The sequence below is a fragment of the Aythya marila genome, assembly GCF_965140915.1.
Source record: "Aythya marila genome assembly, chromosome: 12".
NCBI classification, from domain to species: Eukaryota; Metazoa; Chordata; class Aves; order Anseriformes; family Anatidae; genus Aythya; species Aythya marila.
In genome coordinates this window covers 15,191,376-15,208,407 of record NC_139053.1, presented here as the reverse complement: position 1 = coordinate 15,208,407, position 17,032 = coordinate 15,191,376, and the positions used below count along the sequence as shown (strand labels likewise).

Here is a 17,032-nt window from a genome sequence, read left to right as displayed (position 1 = left end):
ACAGCTTTAATAGAAGAGTTATATAAGAAAGCAGATGTGGAGACTTCTGATAAAATACTAGAAATGTCTATGCTGGTAAGCAGTGTTTGTTTTTTTTATGTAAAACTGAAAGGATTCAAAATAATCTTAACAGTTCAGCATTTTACAATGTTATGAAATAAAATAATAGTTACGCAATTTTGAAAGCCGTATGTACACACTAGTGTGAAAGAAATGGCAGTGAAAACATGGTAATTTCCCCCAGTCTTCAGGCTCACTCCTTAGCTGGTATAAATCAGTACAGTTCCAGTGGGGTCAGTCAGATCATAACCTTATAAAGCACAAACTTCAGACAGCTTTACAGATTCAACACATAAAAATGAAATTAAGAAGATAATGTGTCAAGGTCTGTCCTTAGTATATATTGAGAATCTCTCACACTACAGCAGGAAAAGATATACTGACAGATATATTCAGAGGGTATATTCAATTCCTTTCTTATTTCTGTTTTCAATCAATTGTAATTTCATAGATATACTTTTGCACCACATCTTTTTTTCACTGGAACCTGCTAATTCCTTTCATAATTCTTACTTCTTTTAGTGCAGAACAGCCTTATAGAGATGACCAGATTTTACAAATTTGCAATTTGCAAGGTTACATGATTGGTATGGAATATACCAAGGACAGGTTGCTTCCAAGAATTCCCAGACTTTATTGCAGCAACAGACTAGGGGGTTAGCAGGATGAACGGGCTGAAACTTTCCTAGAAACATCTCATCTGTATCATAAACATCCTACAGCAGCACTCTTAACTCATAGAGGGTAAATGATGGGTTTGACGGCCTTTCCTCTGTTCTTGGATTACTTACCAGCAAGTGGTCTATGTATTGCTCTTGAGGCCAGTGGGGCAACTTGTGCTCATACCCTTCAAAAAGGTTTATCTGCTCAGAGACTTCTAGGAAAAAAACGGAAAAAGTCTCTGATATTTTTCCAAACAAGTAATACCAGCATCACCAAAACATTTTATAGTTGTTTTTTTTTGTTTGTTTGTTTGTTTGTTTGAAAAAAAAAAGATATGAAGGCTCAAAAAAATTACTGGCAATACCAGTTTGTCTTCAACGGTTTACTCTATTGCTCTGGCATATATTTAATCAGCTAGGTCTGATGTGACTTTAACTTGGTTCTAACTTCTAATCAGGTGGGATAAAAGTAGCAGAGAAATCTATTTACTTAACTCCTGTCATTTACTAACTGAAAATTAATGATACCTACCACTGCTAAAGCTCAAAATTGATCTATTTGCATTTTTAACTATAATAACAAAAGTGGGCTGATAATGTCAATAACCCCAAAGCCAAGATAAATTTAGGTAAGAGTAAACATCTCTGAAGATAATATTTGAACCTCTGACCTTGGTGCTCAGAATAGAGGGAGCTGTTTCTCATCTACTCTATCCACATAATTATGCCTATCAGTCTGAAAACTTTGCAGTAGCTATGTTCTTATATGAAATAGTTTAACTTTGTGTAGCATGTATGAAATATATATTTGCAGTAGGAACAGAAGTTGTTTTCTTTCCATTTTTCTAATCAATTAAAATTATAACATAAATATACACTGTACAATGCATTTGAACTAAGACAAATATCTCAGTCTTCAACAGACTACAAGGAAATTAACTGAAATAGTGCCTTGTCAAATTTGGATGGCTTTTCTAGAATAAACTCACATGCACTATCCATGCTTCTACTTCATTATATTACTCCACTACTTCATTATATTATTCCTTGCTTAATTAGATACTAGCCACAGTTTGTTTTGTGCTTTTAATCTTGGTATATTTTACATTGCTTTAGCTAGCTCAGACTGAGTGCTCAGCTAAGTATGGAAGATGATAATTTGTTTAACAGTGTGTTAGATTCATAGAGCAGTTCAACAGGAACCCATTCACTGCACTAATCTCATAGCTCACACTCATATAATTACTCTAGATGTACTGGAATAAATATGCAATATAGTGCTTGTCAGTTGGATGCTGGGTATAGCATTCTCTGACCCAAGAGTCCCAAATGAAGTTGACTTGATGTGGGCTTTTTCATAGGAGGGAAATTCAGGGTCTCTGTCAGAAGACGGGGAGCTCTGGAAGGAGCCGTCTTTGCCCTCCTCACTCTCAGCTGCTGTCTTTGTAGTCTGGCACCTGGATCCTTCAGCCCAGCCCCCTCCACCACTCCCACACATGCACACTCAACCGCTGCACTCAGGACAGGGGTACACATGTGTCATAATTCTTTTCCTCCACTGGATCTGGTTCTTGGGGAAGGAAGATAGCCTAATGGCCAAGATACTGGCTGCAGAAGGTTTCATTTTCTGTTCCTTGCTCAGCAATGCTTTATTTCAATCCTTTACTTTTTAATGCTTCATCTTTCCCTATGAAAAATGGGGATTATAATCTTCCTTCTGACTATCTAGACTGTAAATCTAGGTGGTAACCCCAAATCCACTGTATTTCAAACATGAGAAACCAGCACTGCACAGGACTCGCAATCCTCCCTGAGGGGCTGGAGAGCAGAGACTCCAGAGGGAGTCCAGCTTCCCTGCTCCCAGAGGAGCTCGGGACAGATCTCCGCGGATCCTCTGTCTTGAGAATCCCTCTTTAGGGAGAGCCCTGGGACAGCCAGCGGCGAGAGGCGCTGCCTAGTGCCCGCTGCCCGGCCCCGCTACTGCTTCAGCACCGGCTGCGGGCGGACAGCGGCCGGGAGGGCCCGGGGGGGGGGCTTAGAGCAGTGTCCCAGCTTTGGCTGCATTTGGGGCACGAAGGTTGGAGTGAAACTTCCCTTGGGGTGAGATAGAGGAGCAGGGAAATCCACAGGCAGATAAGGTGTAGTCTATGAGGGCAAATGTATGCGCAAAATAAGTGGGGAGAAAAATCACATAATATTTAGCTTGTCATGATGATGCAGTTCTAGGGATGGTTTTAGGATTTTATTTTTTTTAATTTTTGTATAGTCAGGGCCCAATTCCTGAGGGTTTTTTGTTTGTTTGTGTGTTTTTGTATCACAATGACTGCTTGAAGAGAGAATCCATGAAATACTTTGAGTTAAATATATATATATATATATATATATTTTTTCTGCCTAAAATGAATGTTTGCTAATACTTGTCATCAAACACAGAAATAATGTTATGTTTTGCTGCTGAATATTAAGCACTTCAGAAAATTAGCATGAAGGCTTTCAAAAATGTATAGTTTTCTTGCTAACATACTAGTATGTGCTTGGACAAGTTACACTGCACTTTACCTTTAGGAAATAGTAGGAACTAGAAGCAACATTTTCTACGGTAACAGCACTTAAATAACACTTCAAACTTTGTAGGGTCTTCATTCTGCTCTTGTACCACTAGGTGGGAGTGTTGGAGTTTTTTCCGTGGTTGGTTTGCCTAAAAAGTTGCTGTCGTGTCCTGCTGAATTCCCGACCACCCAAGTAATCCCCAACTGAATGGTGATGACAGCCCAGTACGGAAATGGGGAATCACTACGTGACCGCCCCCGCCCTCATGCTGTCCCCATCCGCAGGGCAGAGTAACAATACTGCACGAAGTAAAGACCGTCAGCTAATGAAGGCTGTCAGGAATCGGGAGCAGGACTTGTGGCTCTTAATTCCCTTTGGCCAGCTGTGCATGCCTGTAATGGGGACCAGGGTGCAGCCTTTGCAGGGGTGAGGAACCCAGGGCTGGAATTTGCAGTGAAAACATCACCAAGAGACCTGAGAGGATTTCAGAAACTAATTGCAGGAGACCAGGTAGATAATCTAATAATTTAATGATCTGCTTGGAATGGAAAAGGCAGGCAATGCCCTACATTATCACGAGAGAGGAAAATAATTGATAAATGTTCACCAATAACATCTATAACTGTTTTCATCTCCTGCCTGCAATTTTAGAAACTTGGCTCTACTTTGAATTAGATTGAAGAAAATAGGACATAAATTTTATAGACTCATTGCAGTTTGATAGTGGTTTATTGTAAATCGGTTCTTGAATTTGCAGTGAATTGTTAATTTGACTGTAGCTGTAGGGATATGCTCAGATACTGACCTATTTCAGACAACCCAAACTCTTAATTGTGTTAAAATGTAGGTAAAGAGGGTATTGCTTCCCAAACTCAGTAAAGATTGGTAGATTTTGAGAGAAAAACTGGAATATCCGGGGACTTCTTGCTCCTTTGACTCAGAAGCCAAGTAAAAGAAGTCAGAATTAGACCTATTTTACAAATTAATAAAGTGCTGGAAAAGTGAATTAATTACAACACATATTACAGGGGTGCATAGAGTGTTTGCATCTCATACAGCACTTATGCATATAGGGACCTAAATTTTGTTGGTACATGAGTAAAGAAAAGCTGCAGTATAATTTGCCAAAAGATCTTTTGAATCCTCAAGAAAGTACTAGGAAGAATGGCCTTTGAGTGGATGCTTAAGCTTTCAAAAATACTACTACATTTAAATACCAGTAACTGCACATTTATTGCACAAATTAAGAAAATCTGCACAATTAAAAGAGAAAAAGTAGAAAATAGCCTTCAAGCAACAATATATTTAAATCATTAACTGAAATTCCCTTACACAACAGAGAAACTGCAGTTTGTAACATGAAGGCAAATCTATATTGTGATGTTAAGAACAGCAAAAGAACAACCAGCACATTTTACTTCATTTTCAAATGTTGGGTGTTAAACTGAAGAATTTACGTGTGGCCAAATGAGTGATGGTTTGGCCCCATTCCTTTGTGCCAGTCAGGCATGCTACCTGCAATGTGGAGAGAGGGGGACTCTCCCCTCTGTTCATGCATTCACACAGTGTTACTGTCTGAATTATAAAGCCTCCTTCTGATCCTGCAGGAGAGGCTTTTGCACATCTAACTAAGGACATCTAACATCTAACATTTTGCACATCTAACCATCCTAGAGGTATGATCTAGTCCCAGATTGCTTTCTTCTACGGGAATCTTCTAAATAACATCTAATATTTAGCCATAATTGAGACATTTAAAAGCAAACATATTTAGAGTAACTGATGTTTAGAACAGCTATTTCCCCGTTTAATAGCAGTGTATCACTTTTTACTCCATGTAGTTTAAAAACTAACATCAGGTTTTCATTACGTTTAGCTTTCTTAGCCCAAGGTAAAACTTGGTCACAGATCTTTCCTGTTAAACTCCATAAGGATGATGGCCATTTTTCACAGGAGCTTACATTACACCAGAGTCCTCCTTACACTCTTGGGCTAAGATGACCCCTACATCTTCTATTAGCACATGGCCCCATGAGGCAAGCTTCTGTAAATTTCCAATAAATTCATTAGAGATCTGAGACAAAGCAAATACCTTCCTACATGGAGATACAGAGTTCAGAAACAGCTGAGTTCCAGCAACCCGAACATCAGGCTGAAATAATATGGCAAAAGATGATGCAGTATAGATCAAAACATACTATATATTCCTGTACATGATGAGAGCACTCACTAAATATAACATTTTAAGCATCTGAATAGAAAATAAATTAATAAAGGAAGACTCTGTTTCAGGAAAGAGTGACTACAAGGCAGGAGACAGATACTTTTAATTCACCACTGTCTAAGTGGGAGGGGCTACTAACAAGCAAAACTGCTTGTTAATAACCCAAAACATGGTCATGGTCATTTGTGTATGGAATTATGGGATCAAAAACTCACAGATATATCTTTTGGCAGTACGGCAGACTTCATCCACCCACTTGCCTTGTGATGAAAAAAAGACACAATTTTCACGCTTCCCCCCATTTGGTTGGGCACGATCCCAGTTGAAGTACTGTAGAGCCATGCCATTGACATCAACAAACTTCCCTTCATTTACCATGTCATTGACACCCAGCCAAAACTCAGACACTCTAGGCATGCTTTTCTTGCTGTAGTCTTGAAGAGTATTTGTTTCATCACTATTCCTTGGGATAGCCAGTGTCCCTCCCTTGGCTATGCAGTCTTCATTGGCTTCATGAAAATGCTTCTTGCCTTCTGATATGAGGTAGCACTTCTTATGGGCCTTTGTCCCACGAAGACAGACTGTGAACAGATATTGGTTTGCAACTTCAGTAAAAAGTAAAAGCTTTGAATGATGTTTTCTAAAATGATCATTTTCTAAAGATCTATCCCTTCAAAATCTAAATTGAAATGAGGTAAAGTGGCTTAAATCTATAAAACCTTTTTGAAAAGCTAGAGCACCCTCACCACTGAGCTTGCGTGACAATCTGAACAAAGTAATATAAACATTTGCATTTATAAATCTGTTTGGCTTTAGTTCTACTGGAACATACAAGGGAAGTCTTGCTGTAAACTACAAGTATACTAGAACATGACTTTGGCATCTGCTCTGTGACTGAAATTGCCTTGCAGAACCATTGTCAGAGTTCTTCCAGCCTGAGATGTGTCTGGGCAGGCTTGCAGGAGTCAATCCTTAACCTTCACTCTCCAGCTCTCCTAATGCAGGTATGTGACAAATATGACTCTCACAAGAAAAATTACAAGAGAACTGTCCTCAGAGGAGTGTTGCTTCTGAGTTGAGGAAAGTAGCAAAGGGCTTGAATAAAATAGTGCAATAGTTATTTTTAGAATCTGCATCTGACTACTTCCATCCCATTTCATTTATTGCTTAAACTCATCTTGTACTTATGTTAGAAATGTCATGAAACAAGATGAACATCTTCTGCCCTGATGTTTTCTATAGTCTGTTTCTAATTCCTGTCATCTGTTCTAGTTAAAACATAATAATAATAAAATAAATTAAAAGGTAATTATGTATCTGATCAATGGAATATTGAAATCCACTTTGGACCATATCCTATATCTCATTTTTTTTTAGTAATTTTAGTTGCAGTTGTCATTGCATTCCTTAGCTGCATTTTCTAGATAACCTCTTTATATTAGTGCTTACCCTTCAGACTTTGTCCTTTCCAAGTGCTAAGCTAGACAATGAGCAAAGAAAAGTAATGAAGATATTTGCTAAATTTTTAATTCTTTAACAAATTTATATTCATAGGAAAGATCAGAGAGACCTTATCTACTTCAACAAGGATGCAGTAATGATGGAGACCAGCCCTCTTTAGGGAGGAAGTATGTGCTGCTAAATGGCAAGTGGCAACATTTCACCATATGCAGACAGGAGAACTAGGAAATTCAAGCAAAAGAAGGAATCAGATTGTATTATTCCTTCAAAGTGCTTGCAAACTAAAAAATCTACTTTCTGAAATATCTTAAAGGCATTAATGAATGCAGTCAGAGTTACAGGGGCCATAGGTCTCTTTTTGCCAAATTTGGAATCCAGTTGAACAGTGTGGGTTCTGAATTTAGAATACAGCTCAAAATAAGTTTTGAGGATAGCAAATCTCCTGGCTCTGGTTTCGTTTCTAAGCCACTGCATGCTTACTCTCAAGCTCCTTCTGGAAGCAATACAAGAACTACTTTTAAACAAGAACTACTTGTCTAGCATGGGTTTCCTCTTTGAAGAAATTTCTAAAGTCCTCTTATAAGAAATTTAAAAGAAAAATATTTAATAAAGCTCAAAAAACTCTGTGTAACCCAAAATGCAAAACAGGACATCCCAGATATTACCATCCCTAAGCAAAATATGTTCTATTTCATGTGAATGATGTCATTTCCTCTGTAGTGTCCTCCTGAACATGTTTAAATGCCAAGTTTTGTGTCAACAGCTGTGAAAAAAGCAGAACTGTCTAGTAGGTGTGCAAGTATTTACCCTTCTTATTTTGTTTGGAAATTTCCATCTGACTATGAAATATTTAAAGGACTCTGCACATTGATACAGGATACTTTTGAACTCACAGTGAACGCTACTTAGAAATTGTAAGGCAACATTCACATTTGAATGTCGCAATCTACACACCTTAAGAAGACTCAGTCCTTTTTTCTTTTTTTTTTTTTTGAGATTCTCATCCTTTTCCATGGCCATTTTTGTCTTGGTCATTAGCCCATGTTTATTTCTGAGCTGGGGACCCAACTCGTTGACCATCTAAACTTTCAAACCCAGCAACCCTCATGCCCTTTTCTGGTTATGTCTAAAGTGCCCAAGAATCACAGCTAGGGCAAAGGCAGTCCTTGCTCCAGAATGATTATTGCTCTTAGTGAAGAGCCACCACTTGTACACCATTAATTCATACTTGATTTTCCCCAAATACTTCCTTCAACACTTGTTTCACCATTATAGCAGTGTCATGCTATGGCTCTAAGGAGATGTATTTCTCAGTCACAAATCCCCTTAAAGAGACAGATGAGAGTAAAGAGTGTGAGAGAATGAAGGCAATGATAACTTCTGGAAACCACTGACCAGTGTAAGCTGCTTTACCTGTTTGAAGTGCCTGCATTTCTTTGAGAGCATTTACTTCTCGCCACAATTTGTCAATCTGAGTCTTTAGGTCATCTTTTTCTTAAATAAAAAAAATATAGAGAAATAAGCAGATATACAAGGAAAAGAAAAAAAAATCACATTATTTTTTAAATGAACAGCTGTTGGGTTTCTGCATTGCTAAGGTATATTTTGTCTTTTTTAAGAGTTTTCCTTAATGAAAGGTTTTCTGTAGGGTTAGTATATATATGTATATATTAAAAAAAAAAAAAAAAGTACCATCATACTTTTAATCTTATTTTCAGTTGGACCATATCCTGGTAACTAGTTCAAAACCATCAACTGTTGCTGCTAATCACCATTTAGTTTGCTGGTATCTAATTTATAGCAAAATTTGCCTATTTACTTTTGCACCTGTACAGTGTGGTGTGTGGATATACATGTATGTATACATAGATATATACATATATGTATCTGCTATAAAAATAACAGCAGAACAGAAGTTGTGATTATTCAAAGAAATGTTATTTCTGTGAGCATAAAATTTATACACAAATCTTGTTTTAATACAGTAAAGGATGTTGACATAATCTAAGCTCATTGCCTGAATGCATGCAGACAGGCTTGCTGAGCTGCAGTCTCACGTACCCTCATGGAAGGAGGAGCCTTCCATCAGTACAGAGAAGGCCTGGTAACTTAAGTCACTCACATTCAGCCTAAATCACCATTTTGTGACACTTAGAAAAGTACCAACAAGATGGTGAGACAAAAAAAAAAAAAGACATGAATTTGCACACGATAACTCCATTTCCATGTCTTTTCCGTTTTTCCCCTTAATCGTTACACTAGCCCACCACAATCAAACAACTAGCAGACACGTTTCCATTGCACAAGATTACAATTTGATTGCAGCAGTAACCAGACCTTCCAGAAGCCACAGTAAAGAGCGTGAGGAATAAATAAGCTCTTTCACAAGCAGCAGAACTAACAAACCCACAGTTCCTACAGATTCATGTTACATCACCTAATCCTCCAGCTGCACCCCAGAAAGCTTGTCCCTTCTGCACATTCCCTCCAGTCAGAGGGAGAGACCTTGGCTGTCCTTCGTGACTCCCTGGCTCCCCAGGGCAGAACTCCCAGTCCATGCTTGCTCCTCCCTACAATTCCCATTTCCAGTTCATAGCGACATCTCCATGTTCCCTGTCTGAGGCAAAAAGCAGAACAGCTGAGTTCCTGGTACAACCTTTTCATAGTGGCACACAATGCAGATTTTTTTTGCACCCACATTCTGAATTTCACAATATCAGGCAACTTATCTTTAGTACCTCCATTATTCTGCCAAATTAGTTCAAATGCAAAAGTTATTAGGAGAAAGCTGACAGACAAATGTGCTGGCAGCACTAATCTATAAGCAGCATTTCCTTAGGACATCAAGCAAAAAACTAAAGAGATTCAAAGGGAGAAATAAATATATATGACTTTATAGCTCCAAAGCAGCATAATCATGTTGTAAAATGACTTTGTCAAAGCTGTATTTTTTTCCCACTGACTAGGAGTTTAAATATTTGCCATTAGTGTAACCTCCATCATACACTTTTATTAGAAATAAGCCTTTAAATTAAATACACAGACTTTTCCAAACACTGGTCAATGGTTTTGTATTTGCTTTGTAAGCTTTGCTCTGGGAATTTATTCTTTTTCTGCTAATTCCTTTTTATTAGTTTGACTTGCCATTTCGTCATACTTCTCACACAAGTAAAGTAATATCCCACAAATATTACACAGGCGTTCTGTTAAAATTAGGAAATGGACAAAAATTTGAACAATACCCTTGAAGCTTTAATATTTTATTCTGTTCTTTTCCATCATGTGTACACGAATTTCTGATCTTAGCCAATATAACTGTGTAACTAGGAATGATTGGCCAGAGTCCTCCCTCAGCTGTACCTGTGAGCCCTAAATAATGTCAACAGAGATGAACAGGCATAACTGAGCAAGGTATTTATACCTGCTATACAGCTCTATTTCTATAAATCATTCCCGCACATTATTCTTGGCTTTACTGACACAAAAGTATTTTAAAGGCAAACATAAGATACGATCAACTATCATTTGTTAATAAACATTTGCATAATGCTACTTTCTGATTCATGCAATGTTAAGTACAAAGTAAACTTGGATAGTCTATAAGCCTCTATCCCTCCTCCCAGTTAAAACCCGGTACCTTTCACTCTACGTTTGTTGTGCTTCCTGGCTTTGAATTTGGAAGCCTGGCTGATGGTCTGATCCAGCAGTAAAATACTTATGAGTAGAAAAATCCTAAGCCCGGTTTGTGCCATCTCTTTTCTTAAGAACTTAAAAAGAAGCTTCAAGAAATTCTCTTCAGCGGCTGCAAGAGCAAGTCACATAGACACATATCACCAGGGACTGACTGAGGTCAGTTTTATAAAAGCGTAGTGATAGGGTTGGCTGCACTCCTTGCTTACGAAATGTGTTTAATACTTAAGCTGGCTGTAGCATAAGGTACCCCCTTGTTCTCACATCTTGTCTGAAATTCCTGTTTCCTTTTTGGGTTCAGCTGGGACAGGTTGCTTTTAAGGGCACTGAACAGTGCATGGATTGCCACAAATGAATGCCATTTCTTCAGAGATTAACTTTTATTTTTGAAGCTAAAGGTATGTATAAGCAGATGGATGCTCAAAAACGCCTAGTGCAATGTCAGCCTCAGGAAGGAGGGGGTAGCCAAAAGGTTTCTACAAACCTAACAGGCTCACCCAAGGTGGCTCTGACCCAAGCTGGTTAAGTTTAGACAAAAGCCATGATCTTATTTACATTCAAACAACAACAAAAAGTCACCCATGAGTGCGTATTGCAGATATACACAAAAACACAGACATATATACATATATAATATATATACACTATGATCACATTGTTAGGAGTGCAGTCCTTATTTAATGAAGAGCTCATAAGCACCTACTAGATATTGCTGCATTTCTGATAATGAACAGGATTTGCTACCAGCAGAGTATAGCTCAGAGAGCAAAATATTGTGACACTCTTCCAAAGGTTCCCAAGTCCCAACTACATGGCTGGAGGAAGAGATATGGCTCTCAGTAAAACACAAAATACTGGAAGCAGGACAGTGGCTGTCTAGACTCTAGCTGTCTAGTCTTTATTAAATGAATATAGTTATGACAGGGTCCTATCCACCCAGGACTGTCTAACAAACCGCTCACTGAATGCAAGCTGCCCATTTCAGTGCACAGGTAAAAGTGGAAAAGGCTGTCATTCCTGCTAGCACACCAGAAACCAAAACGTGAGCTGTCAGAGAGAAAAACAGAAATCTTTGCAAGGGTCTAGTTCAAGATTTAGCCTGTCATTTAGAACTAACCCTAAGTTCAGGGTTGATCCATATTTTATCCGGAGATATTAGGGCATCAATGGAAGTTAATTAAAGGCAAACAGCTGAATCAATAACCTCCAGTTAGATTTTCACTTGGTCCCTTCTCAGGGGCTGTGGAATCCCACATGACATGGATCCTGAACCATTGCAGCTTGTTGCCTGACACACTGAACTCGTGCTGATTTTGTGTTACCTCAGTGAGGGAGCTGGAATCCCAGGAGGTGTTTCAGGTGGAGCTCAGCTGTCCCAGCTGCAGGGCCAGCAGGTCCAGAGAGACGCAGGAGCAGCACCTGGGGTCAGTAGGCACTTTAGTGTGTCTTTAAAGACATAGCACTATAATGAACTTGTTTCTTCTCCTTGACTTTGCTAACACAATTTTCATCTGTGAAATGAGTCTGAAAGAAAGAGTTGTACTCTAGTGAGGTAAGCTCAGAACTCACTAGAAATGAAGGAATAAAGAAAACCCAGATTTGGTATTCTGAGAGTCCTTGGCAAAGAGCCCAAGTGAAAGCCTGTGCTTTTTGGAGTATGCCATGTTATGTCCTTTTAAGAACAGACTGAAACTCTGTTTTGAAAGCTTTATCCACCTTGTTTCAGTAGTCTCTTTGAGCATTTTACAAGCTTAGTTGGGCTTTACTCCTAAAACCCGAATTGTAATGCTGTCTTTGAAGCTGCTGTGAGAAGCCACAGGGTTATAGGGGATTGTTGGTCTAGAATCTGTCTAGAGCATCTGAAAAATAGGTTTCACACTTGTGACTAATCTATAGCAACAGAGAAAGTGAGTTTAACTTCTTGTATACAGTGTGTGGGTAGGAGAGTCAGAGAAAAGTCAAAATATGTTGCTGAGAACATGTAAACTCCCAGTGCTACTGTGAGGAAGCAGAAAATGCCTCCACATAGGAGGCCTAGAGCCTTGCCAAAGTAAATACCAGCCTGTGTATGGTCTAGAAACCAGCATTACAATGTCATTTAGAGTTGTAATTTTTCTTTTACAAGCAGTTATAGTGATACAACATAGCCCAGAGAGCAAACAAAGTTATGCATATATAGAAGTAATTTTTCTTGGGACAAATTATTCCACTTTCCCTATCAGAATGTGCTATATAAATATAATAGCTTCATACCTTTAGAGCTGCATCCAGACTAGGATGGGATTATACTTTTTTATTCACACCAGTATAATAGAGCTTCTTCATATAGACAAAACTGTATTTTCTCTTGAAGTGTTCAGCTGGAAAAGAAACATCTTGCAGAAGCCATGGCTGCTGTATGGCGCAGGCACCTGGGTGGTTTTATGGCTCACGCCTCCCCACCTCATTCCATTTGCTTTCAAACAACTGAGCCATTCAGAGCATAAGCATCCTTTGGTGAAAAGTTCATTTCAGTTTCTTCACTGAAGCTCTTCAAGGTAAAAAGTCTATTCCCCTCAGAGACAGTTCCACCTTTATGTGCTTCTGTCAACTGGCTCAGAAAAACTCTTTATGCAGCTGTTTTTTCCTCTCCATTCTCAGCCATCTCTGGGTTTGTGGAAAGAACATGCAATTGGGCAAAGAGAATGAGAAGTCAGTGTAAGATGAGGACTGGATGCTGGACTGAGATCCTGAAACAGGTCTGGCTGCAGAAGTCATTTCCTGTTATGTGGAATAAGATCTATGTAGGGGGATCACGTCCTTTGTTATCCCCTGAGGTAGTAGAGCTACGAATAAAACACTACTTGTAAAATATTTTAAAGAAAGTTACTGCTTCAGTCTCAGAAAAGCAAACTACTCCCATATTGCTATTAGGATGTATGTGTTTTCCTGAGGTCTGCAGTCCCCTCCAGGTTTCAGAGCTAATTGCGTTGTGACATGTCTAACCAAAGGAGAAACTGGGGATTTCTATCTGCTGCTGGAATCAGAGCAAGTTTTTCAGCAGCTTTTCAGTTACAGAAAACTCAGATCATCATAGGATTTGGGGGAAAGAGCTTTTATGTGTGTAATTATTTGCCTGTTTACTCAGAGTGTAAAGAAGAAAAAAAAACTGATCAGAGCTGTTACCAGGCTAAGGAATTTCAAGTGGGGCAAACCCAAGAGCCAACATAGCCAACTGAATTAGGTAACACAAAGGTTAGTAAAGGGTTTAGCACCCCCCAGCATTAGTTTTTACAACTGACTTGGGTGGTAGATGGGATCCACTGGCTGATTTTTCATTTGTTTCATTTAAATGTAACCAATGTTGCAGATTCTGCCAATCATGGAGTATGTCATGCTTGGAAAATTACTGTGTGCTTGGTTTCTTTGGCCTTAAAAAGACTTACAAAGTCTTTCTTAAGGATTTGATCCCAGTCCAACCAGGTATGAAGCAGGATTATGGCTGACATCCCAACACCAAAGTTATTTTGGGGAAATTTGTACAAACAAGCTGTGTGTTTGGAAGAGGGAAGGGCAAACCTTATGGTATGTGAGGTTCTGTGAAAATTCTAGATTATATTTTGGGGTTGTGCAATCAGTTCAGGTTTTTTCCTGTCATACTAATTTGCTCTTTTGAAAGGCAATTTTCAAGCTTTGAGGGTTCTGCTGTGTCTCTTAGAATAAAAGGAGATTCCAGATTTATTGCGAGCCCAGGCTGCCCACCAGTGACTTGTGCAGAAGGTCACTGAGTGTTGAAATGAGGGCATTCAGGATACATAGGTGTGTAAAGCTTCTGTTCCAAATGCATCCTCATCAGGCACCGTGTAACTGATAATAGGGTCAATCAATAAATAGGCTTCTCTAGTTTTATTTCTAGTTTCAGGACAGCATTTTGAGCTTCCTGAGTGAGTGTTTTTTGTGTCTTCTGTTTGGTGTCTTTGCCACAACAGCATCTCACAGCTGGGCCTGAGCAAGCAAAGAGGATGGTAAAGAATATGCAAGAAGCCACACAAGGACTTATGTCTATCACACATGTATTTAGGGCAAATTTCTTTTTCTGGGCTCTGTGACCAAACTGTCTTGTCTGTGCTCTTTTCATTCTCTTGCAAAGGCAGTGAATAGAGGTTAAGGGTTGTAAAGCTGTAAAAGTAATGCTGATAAATTCAGAAAAGATTCAGAATTCAGAAGGGATTCACCAGATCTGCTCTCTTTGGTTACCCATCCAATGCCACTGTGCACTGATAAGGTCGCCTTCTTACAGGGTTCAGACATCTGAAAGAAGTAGCACAATTGCCAAATATTTTCTGTTACTTCAGGGCTTTAGCAGCAAAAAGAAGTGGTGCTGAGCATTTTGTTCACTGCCATTGCCTATTTCTTTGGGCAGGAAGGACCCCAAGGAAATGGTTCCTTGTCTGGAGTTAAATGCTTTGAGGTTATGTGTAATGTGCAAAGAGAGCAAAACGAAATCACCCCCAAACCAGAGACTGTTTTTACAGATCAGGTGACTCCGTGTCATCTCTGAAGATAAGGGAATTCAGGGGAAAATCTAAAGCTTTGGTTTCTTTGCAATCCAGGTGCAAATAAAAGAGTTGAATGGGGTCTTTTGAAATGCTATTCCTGTGGACTTGGCAAGGTTTCCATGTTGGGAATTACTGGCGGCAGCTCAGCTTGTTTAGCCCTCGGGGTGCGTGTGAGAACGTGTCTCTTTCTCTTTTGTAAACATAAAATACGTGTTGTGCTTATTTTTCTCCTGCAATGTGTGCTGCCTTTTTTCCTTCCAGGAAATGATCTAAAAACATCCTGAGCATTTAATTTCTCCCCTTAAATATTTTATTTTTGATCACCATGTCTCTCTAACCTGAGGTTTTCCAGCTTTACGTTAACATGGTCTTAACAGGTTCTGCTCATCCATACATGTGCCAGACAAAGCAATTTGGACAAAGCTTGGATTTAGCCACTGTGGCGCTCACAAGACACTCTGAATTGCACACTCACAGGTTCATAGCAGGTTACTAACAGTACAGCTTTGCTTGAAGCCAGTAGGACTCGCCAGAGTAAGGATTACATTTTGGCTTGTGTAGACATTTGTAGGATTTTCCTATACCAGATGGAAAACCAGACATTCTCAGGAGTGTGATCACATCTCCCTTCAGTGGCTGCACTTCACAGAGGACTCAGATTCTCTGCTTGAGGGCTGAGGAGGGGGCTTTGGCCACCCACAAACTTGAGTTCCCACCTCATGTATGTCCATATGGCCGCTGAGGCCCCTGTCTCTGGCACTAGAGCTCCCGCAGTGCTGCTGCTGCACAGCCTGGTGTGGCTGCCTGCTGACAGGACACTGACTGGGGGCTGCCAGCCCGGCCGCAGCAAGGAGCCAAGCCGCAGGGCTGTCACACGATGTGCAAACAGCTGACCCTGCTTTACTGTGCCTTAGAAGCAGCACTGCTCCCATGCACAAGCATAATCAGCTCACGCACCAGTCCCTGGGGCTGGAAAACATGTGATGTGGTCCAAGTAAAAGACTTTTATTTTAAAATATAAAGGAGTTTTTTAGCTGCCTGGTTAGGAAAGAAAAATAGCGCCTAAATATAAATGTTGGGGTGATGTCTGCTTGTCTACAGACAACTCAGCCTCCTTGCTGGAGGCTGGGAAAGGGGCAGTGACAAATAGTAAAGCAGGCCCCAGCACCATGCACCACACTCACATCTCTGTGCTCCCATCATGGGACAAAAATGCAAATCACACATCACTTGCTGGGAGATGCTCACACAGGGAGGCTGAGTGAGGGTGGAAAAGAGAAATAACCTGTATCTGTGCTTTTTTTTTTTTTTTTTCCTAACAACCCAGTATGTCTATTGAGAAATAACTTCAATTTTGGGGAATGCTGGAAAATATGAAACTGCTCTGCAGAGGTGGGGATGCCCTAAGACCCCATGAGCCAGGTACCACCAGGAAACCTGAGCTGTGGGGTTCCAGTGTCAGATCAAGCAGCTAGAGGTGTGCAAGGGTAAGGTCATATACCCAGACAAAGTATACAATATTCTGGGAAACTCTTTAAAAAGGACTTGCTGTCGCACCGTGATTTGTAAGCAAGACAGTGAGGGGGAGAAGGGAGATTTGTATTATCCCTTGTATCCAACTGCAAAGGCAGCTGATGCTTACATCCATCCAGAGCCTGAAACCTGGCCTCTTTCTAGTTGTGCTTTAGTGTTATAGTGTCTTCCTAGCCCATGGTGCTACATCTTGTGCATGTGAGCCTGCTGCACAGCCTTACACATCAGGGAAGTGCAAGTTCAAAACTGCGTTCAGACTTGAAGATTTTCAACGCTGAAAATTGCTTCCTCAGTGGCAACTAGAATAGCAGGAA

At 39.8% G+C, this 17,032-nt stretch overlaps 1 protein-coding gene across 1 annotated transcript; it reads right to left on the bottom strand.

Annotated features, from left to right (window-relative positions):
- Nucleotides 1–5,691: 5,691 nt before the first annotated feature.
- Nucleotides 5,692–10,709, bottom strand: CLEC3A (C-type lectin domain family 3 member A; the record flags this gene model as incomplete). The annotated part of the gene is made up of 3 exons (XM_082769834.1): nucleotides 5,692–6,077; nucleotides 8,371–8,451; nucleotides 10,595–10,709. The coding sequence occupies 3 exons, from the start codon at nucleotides 10,707–10,709 to the stop codon at nucleotides 5,692–5,694; spliced, it is 582 nt and encodes a 193-aa protein (XP_082625960.1).
- Between the last annotated feature and the right edge of the window lie 6,323 nt (nucleotides 10,710–17,032).